Genomic DNA, 21,810 nt, shown 5'->3' with positions numbered 1-21,810 from the left:
GACTCTGATTGGATGGTGTTTTACCCCCCCCCATCCGCAATCCACAAGACACAGATAATAACAAGCTCAACACGATCGTCGTTAATATCACTGCCTTAAAATAAAATAAAAACATGAACAACAGGCGACGTGCAGGTTAAATGGTCTTTCTTCATAGCACGTGGAGAGGACAGAGACACAACTAAACTCCCACCCGCTGTTGCTATGATACCAATCGGCGGCCATCTTAGGTAGGGAGGCGGCGTCCATTTATAATGGGGGTGGATGACGTCATTAACACGCGGATTGCGTCACAAAAATTCAACGTCGCCCCTAAGCAACATGGAGGCCGATATTGCACGCACCGCATTGACTTGGCAATATTCATAGACTTGGCAATGTTCATAGACTTGGCAATGTTGTGCTACGAAGAAGGGGCGTTGTCAAAGTGTTTGACTTGCATCCCACTGGGATTTTTGCACACAGCGTTGGTGTACGGTGATTTTTTTCTGCAATATTTTGCCGTCTTTTCTTGGATTTTCTGTTTGCACTTAGTCACATATTCACTTTAAGATGTTTTTTTGTTCATGTTTTAGTTTTTTGTTTGTTGCGGTTGCACCCGATTCAAGAGCCGAATGGCTCACAGGGCTATACCTAATAAATGAACTTGAACTATTTGCTTTAAAGGCCACAGTGTTATTGGCGAATGTATTGAGTTTTTTGGGTGATAATTGTGCTTCATGCCGAATTCACAAAATTATACATTTGCATGGTCTGCTGGGCTTTGTTAAAATACTACGGTATATAACGAGTAAATGATGTGCTCCCAATTTCAAGTACTGCATGCAGTCGTTTATTTTTGTGCCCATAATGTTCATGATTACGGTAAAATATAAGATGAGAAAATGAATCGATTTCAGCGACATTACGCGCTGGAATGTGGCCAATAGCGCCACTGGCTTTCCTGCTTAAGCGCCACGTGGCAAAACAAAAAGATGCGTGAGAAGGAAATTCAATTACAGTTATCACAATGTCATCTAGACCACTTAATACACCACGCACCTAAGGGGCCATTAGATCCTTAATATCTTACTCTTAGGTTTTTTTCGGTAAAGTGACGTAGGTAAAAATAAATAATAAAAATATAATAATAGAAAAACATTAATTTTTATTTCCATTATTTATTATTTTTTTCTATTATTTTATTTTTATTATTTCTTTTTATATATGTGACTTTACCGGAAAAAACCTAAGAGTATGAATCCTTGCAGTCACGCAAGCTTTAAATCTAGAATCCTTAATATCCCCTTCTTAGAATATTTAATTAGACAGGAGGAGGAATCCGACGAGCTATGAAGCTCTATTCTTTGGGTCTTTCGGTAAAGTCACATTGATAGGTTCAAAGAAAATAAAAATAAACTACGACGTTTCGATCAGAACTCAAGTGATCGTCATCAGGAGGAAAACAAGAGGGGGAAAGCTGCTGAAGCAGACTGTTTTAAAGGTTTAATAAGTAATATAAAAAAAACTTTTTAAAGAACTCCACGACTCCAGGAGGTGGCCCCGAGGCTTTCCATAACGTAAGGGGCCGTGGAAAATTAGACCCAAGCCGAAACATAACATCTAAAAAATAATGTTTTAAAATGTATATATTTTCATTTTGTATGATAGAATATAGTATTGTCATCAGTATGACATAAGTATACCAAGTTTGCAGTCGATACCACATTGGGAAGTGGGTAAAAATTGAGTTACAAGATTTGAGGAGGCATCAACGACAGAGTAAGTAAAATAAAAGCGTGTAAAATGGGTGTAGCCCAAGGGTCATGTGGGCGGGGCTATTTATGTTAATTTGATAAATTAAAATGTTAATGTGAATGACATTAACATGTTAATCTATCTCGTTAACATAGCCACAGAACCGCTCTCCGATCTGCCATTAACATGCTAATTTCTCACATTTCGCCAGTGGTGCCATTATATTGGAGTCCCCCCCGTACGTAAACACAACAACAACACAACAAAAACAACACCACAACAAAAACAACAACAAAGGGGGCGGGAACCTTTTCTTTTGAAACAACCCCGTCGAGCCTCGTGATTGGACGAGCACCCGGTAATGCCGTTGCTTGCTTCCCTCGCCGACCAATCAGAGACGCGGCTGGGCCCTCGGTGACGTCACGCGGGCACGGGATTTGAAATGGGGAGGGGGGGGGAAGAAAGAAAATCATGGACGCCACGGAGAGGCGGCCGCTGACGAGGAGGTAACACGCAACTCCTATCTTTCTCTCTCTCTCTGCCTCCTTGGGTGCGAGGGCCACTCTTTACACGCCGCTTGTTTCTCGTGCCGTCATAAACTCGGTTGTTTATCGCCGACGTGGAGGTGTTGCGTGGCCGTGCGTCAAACGGTGGTCGTGGAAGTTTGGTGGTGATGGGGAGGGTCTTAAATTGAGATACAGAAATGCGGAGAGACGTGGAAACTCCACGGACACGTTCATTAGTTGTTGTACGTGGTGAGATAAACACCCAAGACGGTGAGCCAGATAGTCCATGCTTCCGTGCCAAACCCGCGTTGACCAGCGTGGTGAAGTATGGCCCGAGTCTGACAGTAGATTGACGAACTGGCTGTACTCGTACACTTCTAAAGCAAATTGTCAACGAATAATATCCTGAGCTTTAAAGTTGGAGTTTGAGTGATGTTGCCGGCCACTCTTGCCACCCCCCCCCCCCTCCGTGCAGTAACATCGTGATCAGCAACGAAGTGTCGGCTGGCGGGAGCCGCCCGTCAGGACACGTCGTGGTCTCCAACCCCGACTTCTTCGTGGAGAAACTTCGCCACGAGTGGCCGGAGCGCTTCCAGGAGATGGTGGTGAGCGGCGTGACGCGACATGTCGACCTGCCGGGCACGGAGCTGGCGCAGCTCATGGGGGCGATGGATCCCCGGTTGCCCGGGAGCACGGCCACCGCGTTCCTGCGCTCGCTGCCCTTTTTGCGGAAGAAAGGTGCTGCCACTCACCCAACCACCACCCAACCACCACAACCACCCAACCACCACCTCCCCAACCACCCAACCACCACCTCCCTAACCACCCAACCACCACCACCCCAACCACCACCCACCCACCAGCAACCACCCACCCACCAGCAACCACCCACCCACCAGCAACCACCCACCCACCAGCAACCACCCACCCACCAGCAACCACCCACCCACCAGCAACCACCCACCCACCAGCAACCACCCACCCACCAGCAACCACCCACCCACCAGCAACCACCCACCCACCAGCAACCACCCACCCACCAGCAACCACCCACCCACCAGCAACCACCCACCCACAACCACCCACCCACCAGCAACCACCCACCCACCAGCAACCACCCACCCACCAGCAACCACCCACCCACCAGCAACCACCCACCCACCACCAACCACCCACCACCACGAACGGCCAAGTACAGGCAGACCTTCGTGGGTTTAAAATGCTCACAAAAATATGAGCGAATGTAAACACAGATGGCGGCGGGTGCGTGTTCTCGCACCCGCCTGCTTGACAATGAAGGGGCATTTAGGATGGCGCGGGGCTTGCTTTACAAGTGCCGCTTTGACAAAGACACCACGACCCTGAGTAGTGGCAGTTGGTACAATTGCTGGAGGGGTGAATGGTTCATTGCCATATACGTCTTGATGTAACCCCATTTCATGAATGTAAAGTAGATTGCTGCATTTAATGTGATTTAATGTGATTTATTGTGTAATTGTTGACCAGGCTGAAATCTTCAGGTTGGTACTCTTGAGTGGCCTGGTTTAATCATGAATGATTGAAACCTATCTTTGAACCCATGATCGCAGCGTAGCTGGCAGGTGCTCCAATTCCAGAGTCATCTGGCTAACTTTGTGTCATTTCATTTTCCAAGCAGTGGAAAAGGGAGCGGTGTTTGGCGCTCCGCTGACGGAGGAGGGCATCGCCAGGATCTATCAGCTGATTGAATACCTCCATAAGAGTGAGTACTGCAAGCCACGGGGCCCCTAATCTCCATCATCTTCAGCATCATTCGAGCATCTCAACACCCACTGCAGTCTCACACTTGCGCAGTTGAGCAGGGCTGTGAGGTGGCCAGGAGATGGCAGTAAAGAAAATGGGTTCATGAACCCCATCTGTGGTGATCTGAAGTGTACCACCCCCATGTTTATGGGCACCACCTTCATGCAATATGCCATCTTCCTCTGACTTAACGTCATCTTCCTGTCTGACAGCATCCAGTATCATTCTCTGTGCATTGCCTGATTTACTCGCATTTACAATCCTGCTCACGCATGCGTGCGGGTGCGCGTGCCACAGACCTCCACGTGGAGGGCTTGTTCCGCGTGTCCGGCAGCAGCCTGAGGCAGCAGGCGCTGCGGGATTTGCTCAACTCGGGCCGCGAGGTGGACCTGGACAACGCCATGTTCCACCCACAGGACGTGGCCTCTGTGCTCAAGGCCTTCCTGGGAGAGCTTCCTGAGCCGCTTCTCACTCACCGCCACTACAACGCACACCTCAAGATCAACGGTAGCACATGCCACACAATACCCCTTTTTTCACTGCACGTCCGAGTCGAGCCACTGCCAGACCCCCTCCCGGTTTGGGTGGATTTCCAATGCCTATTTTCCGTGTCGAGCCAGAACCAAGCCATGATACATTTGAGTCTGGCTCCGAGCCAAGCAGGGGCAGGGGTGGGGTCAATCTCTTCGTTGCGTGTGAGATGAAGTCTGTGCACTGTGAGGATGCAGCATAACCGTGTCACCGACATGTGGCTCGACTGGTTCATTGCATATGGGATCTGCAGCACGGCTCCAGCAGTATAAAATACTGGTACCTCCTGAGCCATGTTGGGTTGACATGGCACAGCCCTCGTTCCGGCTCAACTCGGTTAAACACTGGGATTTTTCATTTACTTTATTGACGAGGAAACCTCTTGCGTTGTGTATGGCCGAGCCAGGCCACAGCATAAATTTCTGAAGTGTCAAATGCTGCCAGTCCTCCATCCAGTCTTGTTGGAGGGCAGTCCTCCACAATATACGCATCCCATTCTGTACCTGTCCACAGTTTGGGCTATCCCTCACCTCTTCAACGGGTGCGTGCCTCATTTCAGAGCTGACGCTGTTTGACACGACGGGCAACAAGACTTCCGTGGTAGACAAGGAGAGGCAGCTGGAGGCGCTGCAGCTGCTGTTCCTACTGCTACCTTCGGCCAATCGTAATCTGCTGCGGCTGCTGCTCGATCTACTGCACCAGACGGCACGCCGGCAGGATACGAACAAGATGTCGGCCTTCAACCTCGCGCTAATGTTCTCCCCGCACATCCTGTGGCCTCGAAATGTAAGGGGGTATTTGTTCGTGCGAAACTCCTTCCCAGGAACACTCAAAGCACTTTGAGATTTTATTTAATTTCACGCTTAATGATGATATTTTTTTTGGTGCAGGTTACGGCAAACGATCTGCAGGAAAACATAGGGAAAATGAACAATGCAGTGGCGTTTATGATCAAGCACTCGCAAAAGTTGTTCAAGGTAAGGTTCGTGGCTCAGGCATTACAACCGTGAGCCGTAATAGACAAGTGACTCCCAAGTCTGAATCACAACTGTGCAAGGTGAATTACATGGATTGTTTTTTCTTCTTCCAGGCACCAGCGTACATACGAAAACAAGCGATGATATTTTTCCCAGATGCGTGTTACCATGAATCAAAGGTGAGCAGCAGCTATTAAATAGCAATTTCACATTTCACTAACAGTTCCAATACTTCAAATATGCTATATTAGCTATTCACCCACCCCACGACTAGATGATTTCCGAATCTTGTTGTCCGTCTCGTTTTTATATTGTCTGCTTTGTTCTATCTTGTTCACTCCAATCGCCAAAACATTTTATTTGCATACATACTAAATAATAAATTATTGCGTGGAAGAGTGTAAGAATCGTCTTTACATTACAATACATTTTTGATGTATATTTTGTATACATGCAACTGCATTTTAAGATGCGATGAAGAGTGGGCATGTTTATTTTGTAGACAGAGAAGTGTGCATAGGGCAGAGGAAAAGGGAAGGCCTTGAGTCTTGACTTGAATAGAGGGCAGGGAGGCAATAGGAGGGCGCAGGGGTGACACCATGGAGGGTCTTGAAGATGGTGAGTGCGATCTTAAAGTTGCTCCAGGACTGAATTGGTAGCCTGTAGGGGGATCAGAATACTGGGGGTGATGTGGTCTTGTTGACGGGCGTGGGTGAGACGTTTAGCAGCGTTGGCATTTTTTTTTTTATCATCTGGAGTTTGGAGGTGAGGGATTTGGATAGGCTGTGAGGGAAGGAGTTTGAAAGTCAAGTCAGAATGTGATGAAGGCATGGATGAGGGTCTCCAATAGCAATTATGCTAAGGAAATTGTGGAAGCGGGAGCTGCTGTAGAGATGGAGGTATGAAGTCCTGCAGTTAAGACGTGCAAGTTCGATTTGCGATTGAGGGATCCGTGACAACTTCAGGGTTTTGTCCACTCTTTACTGAGTGGGATTTTTGCCAATCGGGAAAATATTTACCTGAAGAGTTAGAACCAAAGTTGAAGCCGAATGAACGCAGGATGAGAGTGGACAGTTAGATTGGGTTCGTGATATCAGCGGCGATGGAGAGCTGAGAGTTGTCGGCTTAGAAATAATGGCCGATAAAAACATCTGAAGATAATTTTGCCAAGAGGGAGGAGATGAAATGGGAAGAACAGAGGGCCTAGTAATGGAGCGTGATGGAACACCAAAGCACAGTTTCTGAGAGGAAGACAGCCCTTGTAAATAAACTGAATGAGCAATTCAAGATGAAAGATATAATTGTGCCATGAGATGCTTGGTGTCAAAATCGTCATAAAGGTCTTGATGTAGGAGAATAACCTTAAGGTCTGAATAGAGAAGAAAACACGTAATTTAGCACACTAGGAGAGTTTCAGTAAAATGACTTCGATAGAAACTAGATCTGGAGACCAGGAAGACAGGTATTTGTACAAGATCAGAGAAGACTCACGTTAGATGTCCAACTTCCAAATGAGACATTATAGCTACGCAGCCTCAAGAGGGCAGCACTAGCCTGGCTCATGAACCCTTCCTGGAGAGCAAAGGCAGCCAGCTCACCACAGCCATGGCCACACACACCGTGGTGACAGGGAGCCGTGTTCGGGGCCCGCATGCAGGATCACTTGGAAGCAGCGGCAGCGGAGGACGAACCCCCCGTGGGGCCCAAGCGTGGCCGCCTCGTGTCGAGCTCGCTCGAGCCCACGGAGAACGTGCAGCGGCGCACGGACGAGGCCATCCGGGACCTCTTCCGGCACGTGCAAAACATGCCCGACAGCGCCAAGAAGAAGAAGGTCATCAAGCAGTTCAACAAGTACAGCAACGTCAGCACGCCCGTGACGGAGAACCAGGGGCGCAGCAAGAGGAGCACCCGCTCGCGGTCGTTCAGCGGCTTAATCAGGGTGCGGGGCTAAAGGGACGCGCACGCGCGCGATTGTCTATTTCACGCTGTAGCCGATGGATCGGAGTCAATGTTAATTACCAGTCTGCAGCACTACAATTGGTTTACAGCTCTGTCAGTCCACTGCTGAAGGTCTCTCCCCCACGCTTTGTCGGTTGAAGGTCGTTTGTGACGACTTCACACACTGGCTCATAATGTAGTGCGCTCACCTCTGCCATCGCTCCACCCGGCACTCAATTTGTATATGTACAAAAGTAATTTTCCTGATTTGTTGAATCATTAATTTATTTGTTGGAAAAAATTGTAGATGTAATTGGCCTTGAGCATGCTAATTATAAATTTTATTGTCCAACTTGCCAGTTTTTCAAACCTTTTGTGGTCACGTATTAATATACAGCAGATATTTGAGTGAGACTGCAAACTGTAAGTCTAATAATGAGTGGCTCGGAACACTTAACGTACCTCGCGACTACTCGCGCACTTCCCTGTCGCACAGAGGAGGGTTCTGGGCGTGCAGTTTGGAACGGACAAGAACAGCGGTAACAGCGGTGGCAGTGGTGGCACCGTGACCCCTGGCTCAGAGCTGTCCCGCCGAGTTCCGTACAGCGGCGACATCACCCCGGGACGCACGCCGACTCCTCCGACCTCCGCTACGGTCTGAACGACAACCGTCATCTCTTCCCCACTGATTATGGAGGGCTTGTCCAGTGGTGCACTCGGGCTAAACATTTTGGAGGGGGCAAATTGTGTTCCTACGAATAGTTAATATGTGTATATATATACTAGTGGGGAAAAAAAGTTTTTTTCCAATCGAATGTGTACATACGTTTTGAGCTGGTAGTATTATTTTTAGCCAATATCTATTATAATTTTATTGTATTATGTTAAGACACATGGCAGGAAATAGAGCGATGTCACTGTGCTCAATTCACTTCTATGTTGATTCCGTGATGCTACCACAGGTTCAGGTGTGGCAGGTCAAAGCCCGTTGATTTGATGAGTTTGAACTTTTGGGATACAATGGGATCGTTTCAGTTAGGCCCAGATACCACAGGGACTCGAGTTTTCTGGCCCAGCAACCCCCACCCCCCCAGTGCCGGCATAAAACCTGTTTGAGGTTCCCACTGGCCATGAATAAACAAGGCATTGGTGGAACTGCTTTGCGCGCATATCTGGGTTTCCTGTGGCGCTGGATTGGGGAGGGGTTGAAAACAACTACCGTTGTTGTCCGTGCGGCAGGCGCAGCCGTGCACGGTGGCCGCACTCCGCGGGAGGCCCAAGCGACGCTCGCGCTCCACAGACGCGATCCACGAGGCTCGGCAGGTACCCACGCTCGAGCTGCTGGTCTACTCCTGAGCGCGTGGCACCCCCGTGTCTCCGCGGTCCTCGCATCTCTGCCCACGCCCACCTCCCCACCAGCCAGTGTACCCTGCTTACTTGCGGTGCTGTCGGTTGCCTCCGTCACCGCGGGAAAATCTATTGGGAAAAGTTGTGGTGGCACACCGTTGCTGTGAACGTTTTAAAGTTTGTTAACGTGATTGCAAAGTGAATTTAGTGCAATGCATTCAGGGTGGTTTTTGGCTGTTAGTGCAATAAAGCTTTTTTGTTATTAAAATAAAAATCGTCCTTAAGTTTGCAGTGGATTGTTTTGTTTGGTGTTATGTAATCACAAAATAACGCGTCAAATGTAATTTAGCCTATGAGCAAGTGGCCTGGAATTGCCTGATTGCGTCATACCACGGAAGCGAAGCCTCAATCGCTATTGGATGGGTAGTCAGCCTTGTAGGGGGCAGTGCAGCAATAGCCATTGTTTTGTACCCCCCACCATCAAGGTCAAGTATGGTCAAATAACCCTCACTTCTTGCATAGTGGTAGAAGGCCCTCATCCAGTAATGGATTAACAAATGGGATTGGATATTTGATAAATTCCATGACAGTGCTTGCTCGATGGGAGTGAACAACTACTCAGACAAAATATGCATAAATAGTAACAAAGTTTTGCAGATACATTCAAGAATCCATTGCTATACTACCATGACCGTCTGCTTCAAGTCTAAAACCTACACCTGGTATTCCCAGCGAGTCCCTTCCTAGTACTAACTAGGCCGAAATCTGCTTGGCCTGATCAAGTATATTCAAGTTCATTTGGTGAAATAACTTCGCTTGCAAAAAACCCACCACGATATAGCATAGAAATAATAATTTCGCAAATATTAGTCAGAAACAGGGTTCTGCTACCATTGTGCATAGAAACTCAGTATTATCAACTTCCTGAAATGTTTAGCCATGCATACTAAATGTAGTCAGTTGCTGTTTGTAGCAATTGACGTCACATTCTCAACCCTTAATTTCTTTACCCCCCCCCCAACGCTACCCCCTCCCCTCCACAGAGTGCGCCGGAGGTGCTGAATCTGCTCAACTCGCCGCTTATGGAGTCCTACATTTAGCAAGAGCCAAGTGGCACCAACGCCACCTCCCCTGCAGCTTGCCTATCGCTTCTGTGTTGAATTTCAGAAAATGCTTGTATCTCAATGTGAACATTTTTAACCTCTTCTCCAAAGTCAAAGACGTCTCTGATGCCATATTTATATATGCAATGCACTGTAATTTTAACCAGGGGGGTTCAAATGTTTTAATGTTTTGAGGTTATTCTTAAAAACAAAAGGTCACTAGATATTTACAACCACTAATTTCTTTATGCCGTTTGGGTTAAAAGTGAGTGTGGCAATCGCACACTGACCAGCTGTTGGGAGCGTACTGGAATTGATGGGTTGAGAAATGCGTATCTCGAATCCAAGTTGTCATTCACTCCTGTTTGCAGTATTATTCCAGTGTTTGTGATAAATGCAAATCACTTGAATTTAGTGTGAAGGCAGTGGGTTGCATTTTTTCTTCGGAAAAGGTGAGGCTTGTGGATTTAGAGTAGAAGTCTTTATTAACATCTCGTATTTTATTCATCGCTACTGGGCTTAAAGGCCAAAGTTGTACTAATTGTTTACATGTTGTTTGCTGAGCCAGTGTGATTCGTCTTGAATTTATTTTGTATTTTTTTTCTCATTGGTGATCTACCATTGATCTACCTAGGGCCAGGGATTAGTTTTGTAAAGACCAAGATAGGAAGGGAGGATGCATTTTATAATCAAAAGGTCCTAGAGGACAACATATGGTAGATTGCCAATAACATTATTTGCATGTACAGAATTTGCAGAGAATGTGCATAAACCCATCAGTTACAAGTTATTTAAGCCACTTCTGGAAATTAGGTCTCCAGAAGAGATTCATACAAAGTATTGTCTTATATGCTCATTAATAAATGACAAGATTTGCATGTGCGTTTGCCATTCACTTGACACTTGTTGGCTTCCACTCACTGAATGTTTGTCAAAGGTAGCAATAGCCTGCCCGGGTTAGGCTACTGCACATGGTCCCATATACAAACTTTTTTCCACATCATGCAAACTTCAGTCTCTCCATCTCCGATTGCTTTTTCCCAACTTTGCGACTGCAGAGGAGTAGAACAATGGGGAGGGTGTCCGGGTGGCTCCCACTCCCACAACAGGTGGTCACCTACCCCACCAATACCCTTCACAAATAACTGGACAAATAAGGTGTTTATTGGAATATGGTTTGACAGCACAGCACTAGGTAAAGAATGCAGCAAGGATGCCCGAATAACATTCACATTTTAAAAGTAGTAATCGATACTCTCAATATGCAAACACATTTAGGCATTTAACAAAAAAATCGGGGTCAACAAATCACTTTCCAAAGCAATAACCACAAATGAATATAACATAACACTACCTATTTAGCATGCAACAATTGTATAAAATGTTGAATTAAAGTGGCAGTTTTAATGTAACAAAAACACTGCAAAGTATATAATAGGTAAACATGTATGATCATTCACAACCACGTGGTGCACAGCTGAGCACTCCTGCAGCAGCCCCGTGTGGGCTATGATACATTACAGCACACCAATCGGAATTAATGGGAAAATAAAATCGTAAAAAAAAGTAAATTACAGTACACTTTTCAAACGTTCTTTTATAACCAGTCTTCAATACAATATTTGGTCACTGGTTAAGGGGGATATACATGAGCGCCGTCAGGAAGTGGACAATGTGGTCCAACGGAAAGGCATGTGGAGAACGGTCTTGAAAAGTTTATACGTGCTCAGGCCTTCGCAACATTAGGCTGGCTTCATTTGTGTCTGGAAGTGCATTTCCTGTTACGTGCTTGCTGTTGTCAAGTTGCATGGTGGTAGAGTGGGTCGGAGGTTCTTCTCAAGAAACCAAACAGTTTGGAATCCAGATTCCATCCATAGCAAGGTTCAGTCCTAGCCACAGATGCACACTTAAGAAAGGCAGCTGTTTTAATTTGGTGGAATCGTTCCAACAAAAACAATATCCAAATGTCCAGGCCAGCATGTGAGGGAAGGTTTGTGCTTACGTGTGGATAGCACCAATTACAACGTAAGGATATTTGTAAGCGATACTGTTGTAAAACCAGTTTTTTTGCATGACGCTCGAAGCAACCAGCGTAAATGGAGGCAAGGTCAAGTTTTTGAGGAATCTTGCGACTTAACAAAAAAAAAACAAGCGCCCTGGTGAGCAACAAAGCTGAACAAGAAGGAGAACAGAGCTATCTCCTCCTGCGCCACCAGCTTAACATGAAGCTGCCAGCATCGCCGACCTTGAAATGGGCCCCAGCGCTGGTAGAAACACGGATTCAGTTGCGTGGTCCTACGTATGGCCGAGTCGACGACTCATCAACTCTCGCTTGACATCAAGTCGACAAAAGCGATCGATAGTGGAAGGAGCGATGCAGCCGGTCCCCACGTGGACGGTCCAGAGCTCTGCTTCTTAAGAGATTGGATTTGTAAAGCGGCGTCTCCGTGCAAGCACAACGTGTCGCCCCCAAGTGGTTCACGATCCTGTGCGAGAAAGCAGAAATTGTTTCTGGATGTGCCGCATAAAAATCCTTGAGGGACGGAGAGAGGTGGAGATGCCCAAGAAGTAAACCACCCCGAGTTTCAAGAAAACCCTGAGCTTCGTATGCCTGTTTGTGCTCGTTATGAGAGGAGACTTCGTGAATACGTTGAAAAGTATTACCCAAACGAGCAGCTTTCACTGAATGGAAAGGAACTGGAGTTCAAGCAAGTTTTCTAATCATATCCACAGACGTAATTAATACTTCCCTACAACAGCATGACTTGGTTCTAAAAGCTTGAAGGACAACTGACCAACATGAACATAAACTGCTCCACGATCAAAATCTTCCATCAGCGCACACTCATGCATATCCCCTGTTGCAGTCAGTTGCAAAATTAGACCAAGTGAAAAGATCCCCATTTGAAATAAGTAAAATAGTGCGAATCTAATTTTAAGTATAAAACCGACTATTGAAACAGGAATATTTGGACTAAGTTTCTTCGTAATTCCTAGAATGAAAGGTATAACTTTGCAGTGCTAGTCATGCATTTTTTTCATTATCAAGATGTATATTACTGTATTTTTTGTTATGGTATTATACATTTCTAAAACAAAAATGTTAAGGACAAATTAGAGAACCCACGTAAGAACACGACACAGGTAAAAAAAAATGTCTGCAGATGCTTGCAACAACATTCCTTGTTTTTGTTGTTTTTTTCCACGCCCGTGTGCACTTGCGAAGAGGTACAAGCTTTTCAGTCTGGACCGACATCACCTTAGGACCTACGCCAGGACATTTGCTTTAGCCTCCTCCCTCACCACCATGGCTTCGGCTCTGCGCGCACCACCAACCCTAACACAGCGCAATACCTCTGGGCCCGTTGGCTACAGCCTGACCTGGTTGGCTCGATCGTAATCTGGCCCAGACGAGTGTGGCTCGCTTGGGTCTTGATTTCAACTTGGCCCCGTCAATGACGGGCGAGCCAGTGGAGTGGCTATCGAGTGCGCAGGGAGCGAGACCTCACCGTGCCAACCTGGCTCAGCCACTGGGGTGGTGAGCAGAGGAGGAGGCGGCCGTGAAGCCGTGCTACTTTACTGTGGGCCCCCATACGCAGGTCGAGCCAACCGATGAGATGAGCCTGGCGCAAGCGAGTACATAATACGAGCTTAATACTGCTGCATCGCCAGTATTGCACGATGGGTAAGCGCTGGCATCATGTTTCATAGGTAATATATCCTCAACTGACAAAAGTGCACTCGCCGGTGACAACGTGGGTAGACACTTTAAAGTAAGGTGACAAAGGCGGCTAAAAGGTGTCCTATCTATAACAATACACCGTATGTACAACGTATATACTGCATACAGTACATATTGAGCTGCACACACTACACGCAAATGACCACTTGAACCAACCATTAATAACCAAGGATTCTAACAAGTCTCAGTTTAGCAAAGGTAAATTTGTTGCAAATGTATTGTACATGAAATAATACATATGAACCCGACAGAGAGATGTATGCTTAGATGGCCATTACCTCTATGAAGGTAACAGCACAACCGGAATCCTATTAAAAATAGGGTTTCTTGTCAACTTCAGTATAAAGTGTAAACCCAAACTGGAATTGCTTGTGCCGAGTTAAAACACCTTATCACGATTTCTTTCCAATCTTGTTTCTCAACGTATTTTTGTCACCCGCACACTGCAACGCCGCATGGGTTGACGTGCAGCAACTGCCGTATACAACATCACGTGTGGCAGAGTAAGGAAGTCGCCCCGAGGGATCCTGGGTCCCATGTTCCTGGTCGAGACGGATCACTACCTGGTGTGTATGCTATTCAATCACAACCGCTGTAGACACAACTCATGGCAAGCAGACTCCAATGGACATCCATGCCACGCGTGTGGACAGGATCAGGTGACGCCCCCATCGGCCCTCCACATTGTTTCCGTGTGAACGGATACCCCATTGCAAGCCGCCTTAAAATAATCACTTCCTTTTAGCTTAATTATATCATAAAAGTAACTCTATACCAACCATACACAAAGAAATACATTTTCGAATCCTTACGAACTGAAACCGGCCGTCTGGAACGCTCTTCCTTCCAATATTAGGAAGCCACGGGAGCTGTGCAATATTAGAGATTGAAAAATGCATTTTTTTTTAACTGCTTTTGTGTTTAGTTTGTTGTCCTTCCCCTGCATCTCCGATTAGCATGGTTGGCTACGTACGGTGCGAAAGAAGTTCAACATACATACATGACGTGTACCATGCAGTTTTACCACTCGCATTTAATTGCGTTAAGGTAGACAATACTGCCACAGCAAAACAGCTTTTTAAAACACCCAACACTGACAGATTCTTTATCAGTCAGATACACGGTGCCTATAATCACAGTGCAGAGAATGGCAACTAAACGTTCCATTGCAACTGAATTTTTAGCTTCACACCCCCATCAGGAGGCAAAAAGTGTCCTGTGATTGGCTGAGCATGAGCATGACCACACCCACCCACCACCACCCCCACCCCGTGCCCTCTACGACCAGTGGTCACCGGCACCAGCTTCTGACAAAAACCACACTGCTGCCATCACGGCAAACAGAGGGATGCCAGCCGTGCGCTCGCTATGAGTAGACCACGCTTGCTCACACCGCGGCAGGCTGGCATCGAGGACACAAACCGCTCCACGCCGAGAGCCCTCCCCCGTGACCAGCGCCAATAGAAACCTTCCGAACCGCTGGCTCAAAACAGCCACGCGCGCAAGCAGCAGTTCCTTGACAATTATTTTTTTACGTTCAGGTAAACGTGCTTTGCTTGTCGTAGAAAAAAAAAAATCCCCCCCGAACATCGCTTCGACCCAAACGAGCGTTGCCACGTCGTTTCTATTGACTGGGCTCACAGAGAGTGGCCGGCAGTTTACTCTTCCTCCTCTTCCTCCTCCTCGTCGTCATCTTCGTCGTGGCAGTGAGTGATCTCCTGCGGAGTGGTCGGGTGGAGGTGCGGCGGCCGCACCTCGCTGACCGAGCGCTGGAAGCCGAGGCGCTTCCCGTCGGTCGACTCGTCTCCGTGCTGCTCCTTGGCGCTTGGGCCGCTGGTGCCGCCGCCGCCGGTCACGCCCTGCATCAGCAGGCGGTTGCGCGTCGCCATGGGGCTCTCCGTCTCGCCCAGCCCATTGTGCACGTGCTCCACCGTCGATTCGTGAGGCATCTGCGGGCGAGCGGTAGAGAGCGCCCCCCCCCACCACCGCAGGGCCCCCCCCGGAATTAGCGACGCCTCGAGACCACCGTAGCCGCAGCGCACCCTCGCGGTGGCAGAAGCGACGGTGGCTGTGCATGAGTGTTCATTTGTGCTGCCCTCCCACCCCCGCTGGCCAAAAGTATAGAAGTATTTGAAAGTCCTATTCAGCCCTTCAGGAAGGCAAAGGGCACCCCCACCCATGTGTTATCATAAGATAAAAAAGCTGACAATCTAATCAATTCCACAATTTAATCAGAATATTTCTTTATACTGGAGGAATCCGATAAGCTATAGTCCAGTAGGGGCGGATCAGAACGTTACAACAACAAACAATACAAAGACACGATAGGAGTGCAGAGTATAGGAAAGGTAAACAAATCACTTAAAAATATACAAAATAAAACGAAATCATTTGAAATTACCAAGTAAAGCCCACCGAGGTATTAACTTGTTTTTCACAAGCGACCTGGCCACAAACGATAGCTCAACAAAAGTGGCTCTTCACGTGGAAAAATTTATAGCGGCAAAAAATGAAAATAATTCAAGGCCAGACAGAGGTGAATGAAAAAGACACTGGTTTTGGAATGAGTGCAACTCACCAGGATGTGCGGCGCGCGGAAGAGGTAGCTGAAGGGGTAGTAGAGCAGGTTGATGAAGGAGGAGGCGTACAAGTCGGCGTAACGCATCACCTGACTGGCAAATAGCGTCGGGCGCGAGCCGCTCCGGAAGAGGCTTCCCATCATGCCGTAGCACATGTCCATGTCGTGCGTGACTTTCTGTCACGGCCGAGAAGGAAAGCGGACAAAAGCACGGCACGGGAAGGAAGTGTTACTGTAAACCGCGTTGGCTTGTGGGCCGGTACGAATCACCCCACGTCGCAGTTTAATAAATAATAATCACAAACACAATTTATTTCACCAAATAAAATGCACTATACGACCGAGAACTCGGAGGATAGATAGTACAGAGATAGTACAGATTAGACAGCAAAAATAAAACAAGTTATAAAAAATCATGCAATAGGATGGAATATTTAACGACTTTCACGACGCGTTTAATTAGCACAATGAAAGCTGCTGGCAGGAATCATGGAAAATTACATTTGCAAATAGTCCTTTTTACTCTGGTTTGAGTCTCGAAATCTTGCGCAAAAGTTTTATAAACGTGGCCAGTTTTCAATGCGGTGGAGTCCCTCCAAGCAACGTAACGGAACTTTACACGACGGTTGGTTCATAATGGATCACCTTCACAAGGGTTACGGTGCTCCCATGCTACAGAAAGACAGACAGAACTAAAGTAATCCCACAATATTATTGGGAAAGCATTTACAAATAATACATTTGTCGCCTCGAATTGCATCGTTGGGCAAGAGGAGGTTGGGGAATCGTTCCAAGTATAACGGGTCAAGACGGCTCATTCCCATCCGGTGTTTACTGCTCCACGGACCTTGATTCTCTTTTGCAGGGAGCTAATGTCCGGGCGCTCGTTGCTGCTGCTGTCCAAGTGCCTGCGGGATAGAAGAGAACTCTCATGTGTTTCCGTCGCACGTGCACAAAAACTCAAAATTAATTGTGAGTGTGGTTTTTTTTTGGCACACGCTCGTCAAAAAAACAAGTAAAAATAAAAAAATTAAAAGTGCGTCAGAGAGTCTGCTCTCTGACGGAACGAGGGCAGGTTAGGTTATGAAGAGATGTTTGATTGGAAAAGGGAGTGTTTACCCATGGCAGGAAAAGCAGCTTCACAGCCATTGGCGCTGCACATGGAGAAAACTTTAATGTGAGCCGACAAACACACAGCACAGCAGGTAACATCGCTCCAAGCTGATCATTTTTGAGCACTTCGCTTAGCGCCAACCGTTAACTTCAAGTGTTTTAGTCACTGTACAACTTGAATCGACACGCTAGGTGCGTTGTATAAAAGTTACACTTTTTTCTTTCATTGTTTTTTTTTTATACATTTAACTCTTTACCACTGCTGAGGTTGAGTTAAATTTGGGACATCAATTAATTCATGCTTTACAAATTTCAATAAGCAACAAGCACTATTCTACTCCTCCTCCCGCACTTACTTGTAGAGTTCAGCGAGGAAGATGTCCAGTCCCTGGAGCTCTTCGAAGAGGGCTGCAGAGAAAAAAAAAAGAAGAAATTGCATTTTAAGACCAATCACGGCACACGCCATCGGTTCGGTCCCTTCCCTTATCAATATTTAATCGACAAATTCCACGGTCGTTGTTCTTATGAAATGCAAACCATGATAACGTCCACTCATGTCCAAGTTCCATTCCGACTCGATTCAAGTTGCCTTCCTGTCCGCAGTGTCATCGTTTTCTCCCCACGTACTGTGCCAGACTTTGAAACTCCCCACCTGTCACGCATTTTTCCCCAAGTCCCTATAACCATGCTCAGTGTGTTTCGCTTCAATCTGCTATACAATCATCATTATACTAAATCTATCCACTGCTGAATAAAGTCCTCTGCCACCATCCCTCACCGGCATAAGAAAAAATATTTGCTGGCCACTTCGCATTGTGAGCCTCTTGACCTTGCGCGTAGCAACTACGATTAAAATGCAACGGAGTTGCAAATTAATCCGTCGCCAACACCAAGCACAGTAACCGTTCATTGGCACTGAGTGACCCCCACACAAGCATTGCTGCATCTAAATACCACCGAAGATACAACAGCTGCCGTTTGTTACTAAGTGGCGGGGTGATGTCACCATGGCGCTTGTGCCAGGCGAGGTGCACTTTGAGGTCAAGTGAAGTGTCGAAGGCTCGCCGACAGGAGGTCGCGGGAAGAGACCCAGGTGCCATGGATTGACTGACTGAGATGACTGGCAGATGTACCACAGTGCCAACTTGCTGCGTTTTGGTCACACAAACACAAAGATCACCCATATAGCCTTAACAGACTGTTGGGGCAAGTACTGTTAGTGAGCACCTATGAAGGCCAGAACGGCACACGGGGGGCATGGGTGGCCAGCACCATGCCTGGCCACCTTTGTCTCCCTAATGTCAATGTTGACACACCACACCAAGAACTCATTTTGAGGACGAGTCGATCTAGGGGAGGCCCAGGACCGGTTCAGAAAATTGTCACTGGTGGTGGCCGTCAGTGGGAATCGAATTCGGGTCTCCAGGTTCGTAGCGCAGCGCGTTAACCGCGATACCACTGCTCCCCACGCACAGAGGCACACACGCATCCAGCAACCGTACCCCCCCCCTTCCACCACCGCCCCCCCTCACCGCTCTTCTCCGTCCACACGTGCAGCTCCTGGGCCAGCTCTGGAATGACCAGGAAAGTCCTCCAGCCCTGCCGCTTCTTGGACTTGAGGATGTCCCCAAAGATGTGGTCTCCAATGTAGAGGATATCCTTGCCCTTGGCTCCCAGAAGGTCACAGATCATGTCCGAAGACCCTGGGGAGGACCGGGTATGTGCAAGTTAACTGCCATTGGCGCCGCCTTGTGAATGCTCGTATTGGCGCGTGGAGTGCGGAAAGAAAATGCGGGTGACGTGGTGCCTGTCGAATTTACTCCAGGTCTCTCCACAGACATAAAAACATTTCACGGATAATGCTGAGGCTAAAAGTGTGAAACGGGCTATAAAGTCAGTGACGCTTACATTTTAAGAAACAAAATTACACGAATAAACAAAAACCAAGCTCCCGTACTGGGAGAAGCCGACGCAGTTGGCATTTAAGGTGCGAGCAGTCGGCATGCCTCACTCACCTCCTGAGTACACGATGCCATGCTGCAGGGGCCCAGTGTACGTGCCAATTTTCAGATGGCCTGTTTTCTGAAAGCATGTACAAACGCACGCATACACATCCTATATAAACCGCACCACATTTTCCAAATACCACCGAAATGAAATTCTGCACATTATATAATTTTAATATTAGAACACCCTAACTTAAGCAAGTCGAGTAAACACTGCTGAGCACTTAAAAAAACCACACATGGAAGATAAAAAAGACTCCAATACACATAGTCCAATGTATGTTTGAGACCGCATTTGTTTGTTTTGTGTTAACACCGCGATGAGCTCACCAAGTCCACCTGGCGCAGTACGGTCCCCTCGGCAAAAAACAGAGGCTTGCGTGCGTCCACCACCGTCAGGTCAAAGTAGGAGTGCCATGGGCGGTGGGATGTGCCGGGCTGCATGAGGACAGAGGTTGGAGCACGTTACCATCACAAAATGCGCATATTTTCATTGAATTTCTGTTGTTAAACAACGAAAAAATGTTGTGTGTTTGTGTGTGAAAATGAGTGTGATTTAAGAGTCAACCCCCCCCCTCCCCCCCAAATGTGTTGGGAATTCATAGAGTTCATAGCAGTCCACCAAAGCGGACATGATGCATGAGATGGTCAAAATGGTCAAGTATGCTGTGGCGCTAATGCACTGTGCTTTTTCAAAAGCCGCATAAATCAGAAATGCCGGTAAATTATTTCACAAACGCTTTCACAATGAAGGTGCCGCCAGGTGAGTATGCGAAGATGCGCTTCTTTGTAGTTGAGAATAATTTTTGTCGCGTAACTGTCACCCATATATATCTTTTAGTAAAAGCAGAGATTACATTCTGCTGCATTACATGAATAAGTTTTACATTTTGCCAAAACGCCCTGAGTGACCACTTGTAATAATAATAGAATAATTCCGATAGCGTCGCAGAGACAACATTGAGAAAAGGTTTTCCCCTTTTTTCTGGCAAAAAACAGGTGTCAAGATGTTAAAACACCAAACTGGAACCTTTAAAAAGGAATCATGTTTGCATTAACCACAATGCTTCTGGTCAGAATGCAAACAAAAAACATACTCTGATAATATATGCATTGTCTTTGAAACTGATTGGTCCACACCAGAGACAGCTTTCTTTTGAGCCTCGTCTCAAAACGGTGTTAGACCAAAGGATGCCAAAAAGCATCTGTTTGTTGCCAGAAAAAAGGGGAAAACCAATTTTGATATTTTGGTACTGGCAAAGGAGTTCCCATGATGTAGAGACAACATTGTTACATTTTCAAGGTGAAATTGAGACTGTGTGCGTTTCACAACTTGTACAATACATTGAGGCTCACCACCTTAGGGCCATGTGGATAGTCGAAGAGGTATTTCATAATTTTCTGCAAAAAGAGACGTCAATTGGTACAGGACTCGTTGGCAACGCGGTAAACGAGTTCAAACGAAGCCACGTCCGTCCCAGAGGTACGTGGGCTCCGAGGAGTAATACACGCAAAAAAACAACAAACGATAAACATTCACTAATTCACTCATTTAAATTTTATCTGCATGTTACCTGTTCGTTTGACAGCAATCTGACCAAAAGTGTTCATTGCTGGACACAAAGTAGACAATATGTTTACATTGTTTCACATGGTCGACAGATATTAAACCCCACGAAACTGGCATCGTATATCCGCTTAGATAAGATATGAAATTAAACCATACGGTAATGGTCCTGCAATTGATTTTCTCGCAAAAATTGAATATCTGCATATGCTGAGTGTGTATGGAAAATCAAATGCGTGTCCCAGCGCTCCTTTTAGGTGAGCATCGTTATAAAATATGCTGTGACCTGTCAGCTGGATATCCACACTTATCATGTAAAGTGTCACTCGATGGTCATCCAAAGGTCAAAGTAACAATCACTTTGACTCACCAGTCTCCGATTCCAATCCAATGACAAGACATATTGGGCCACCTTGTGGAACATCACATGGTGCATTTCCACGGCCATTAGACACCATAATCGAGCCGTGCAAGGCAATGTGAGCGATAGTTTTTAAGTCTGGGTTACCTTCAGCTATACTAACTACATTAATTCAACGTTATTTTTTTTACATAAATACATCCCTAAAGTTAAACTAAGCGAGAGATGCTACTGACGGTGCGTCGCATTTCTACACCGACCTTATGACACCACACCTACTTTTGAGAGCGGGCCCAACTAATCGCGTGTAGCTCCCGTTTCAAATTGAGCTACACGGAGAAGTACGAGCAGGCTACGCAGCGGGAGTGAAGTTGGCTTAGCCAGTTAAGATTGAGCTGGGGATTTAGCCCAAGCCGGCTTGCTCAGTTCACGAACCAGCTCAGTCAGCTTTTAAGTAGACATACGAACGGGGTAGAGATGGGGTGGCACATATGCCAAAGCGGTCGGGTGGCACATATGCCA

At 46.8% G+C, this 21,810-nt stretch overlaps 2 protein-coding genes across 10 annotated transcripts in view; one reads left to right on the top strand and one right to left on the bottom strand.

Moving 5' to 3' along the window:
- The first annotated feature begins 2,162 nt into the window (after positions 1 to 2,162).
- LOC144717571 (rho GTPase-activating protein 19-like) lies at positions 2,163 to 10,797 on the top strand. 2 transcript variants are annotated; one of them, XM_078593014.1, is made up of 11 exons: positions 2,163 to 2,243; positions 2,719 to 2,981; positions 3,901 to 3,984; positions 4,323 to 4,532; positions 5,116 to 5,342; positions 5,447 to 5,533; positions 5,647 to 5,712; positions 7,191 to 7,472; positions 7,968 to 8,126; positions 8,711 to 8,794; positions 9,862 to 10,797. In XM_078593014.1, exons 1-11 carry the CDS (start codon positions 2,209 to 2,211, stop codon positions 9,916 to 9,918), a joined length of 1,554 nt encoding a protein of 517 aa, XP_078449140.1. In that variant the 5' UTR covers positions 2,163 to 2,208; the 3' UTR covers positions 9,919 to 10,797. The 2 variants fall into 2 exon arrangements, with proteins under 2 accessions (XP_078449140.1, XP_078449139.1); XM_078593013.1 differs by having other exon boundaries at positions 3,898 to 3,984.
- A 270-nt stretch (positions 10,798 to 11,067) lies between these two features.
- The window catches only part of LOC144717570 (cytosolic purine 5'-nucleotidase-like), a 46,991-nt gene continuing 36,248 nt past the window's right edge, over positions 11,068 to 21,810 (bottom strand). For 5 of the 8 annotated variants that reach the window (XM_078593004.1, XM_078593008.1, XM_078593006.1 and 2 more), the window contains 8 exons: positions 20,717 to 20,761; positions 19,691 to 19,798; positions 19,370 to 19,436; positions 18,887 to 19,057; positions 17,711 to 17,762; positions 17,089 to 17,149; positions 16,242 to 16,418; positions 11,068 to 15,612 (listed from right to left, as the gene is read on the bottom strand). In XM_078593004.1, the coding sequence (XP_078449130.1) occupies positions 15,322 to 15,612; positions 16,242 to 16,418; positions 17,089 to 17,149; positions 17,711 to 17,762; positions 18,887 to 19,057; positions 19,370 to 19,436; positions 19,691 to 19,798; positions 20,717 to 20,761 (972 nt within the window). In that variant the 3' untranslated portion in view covers positions 11,068 to 15,321. Of the gene's footprint in view, positions 15,613 to 16,241; positions 16,419 to 17,088; positions 17,150 to 17,360; positions 17,396 to 17,710; positions 17,763 to 18,886; positions 19,058 to 19,369; positions 19,437 to 19,690; positions 19,799 to 20,716; positions 20,762 to 21,810 lie in introns of those variants that run through there. The other 3 variants (XM_078593005.1, XM_078593007.1, XM_078593012.1) reach the window with 2 other exon arrangements.

This window comes from Lampetra planeri, chromosome 4, assembly GCF_965212315.1.
Source record: "Lampetra planeri chromosome 4, kcLamPlan1.2.h2, whole genome shotgun sequence".
In the NCBI taxonomy this organism is placed as follows: domain Eukaryota; kingdom Metazoa; phylum Chordata; class Hyperoartia; order Petromyzontiformes; family Petromyzontidae; genus Lampetra; species Lampetra planeri.
The sequence above is the reverse complement of the archived record's forward strand: the minus strand, read 5'-3'. Positions and strand labels throughout refer to the sequence as shown.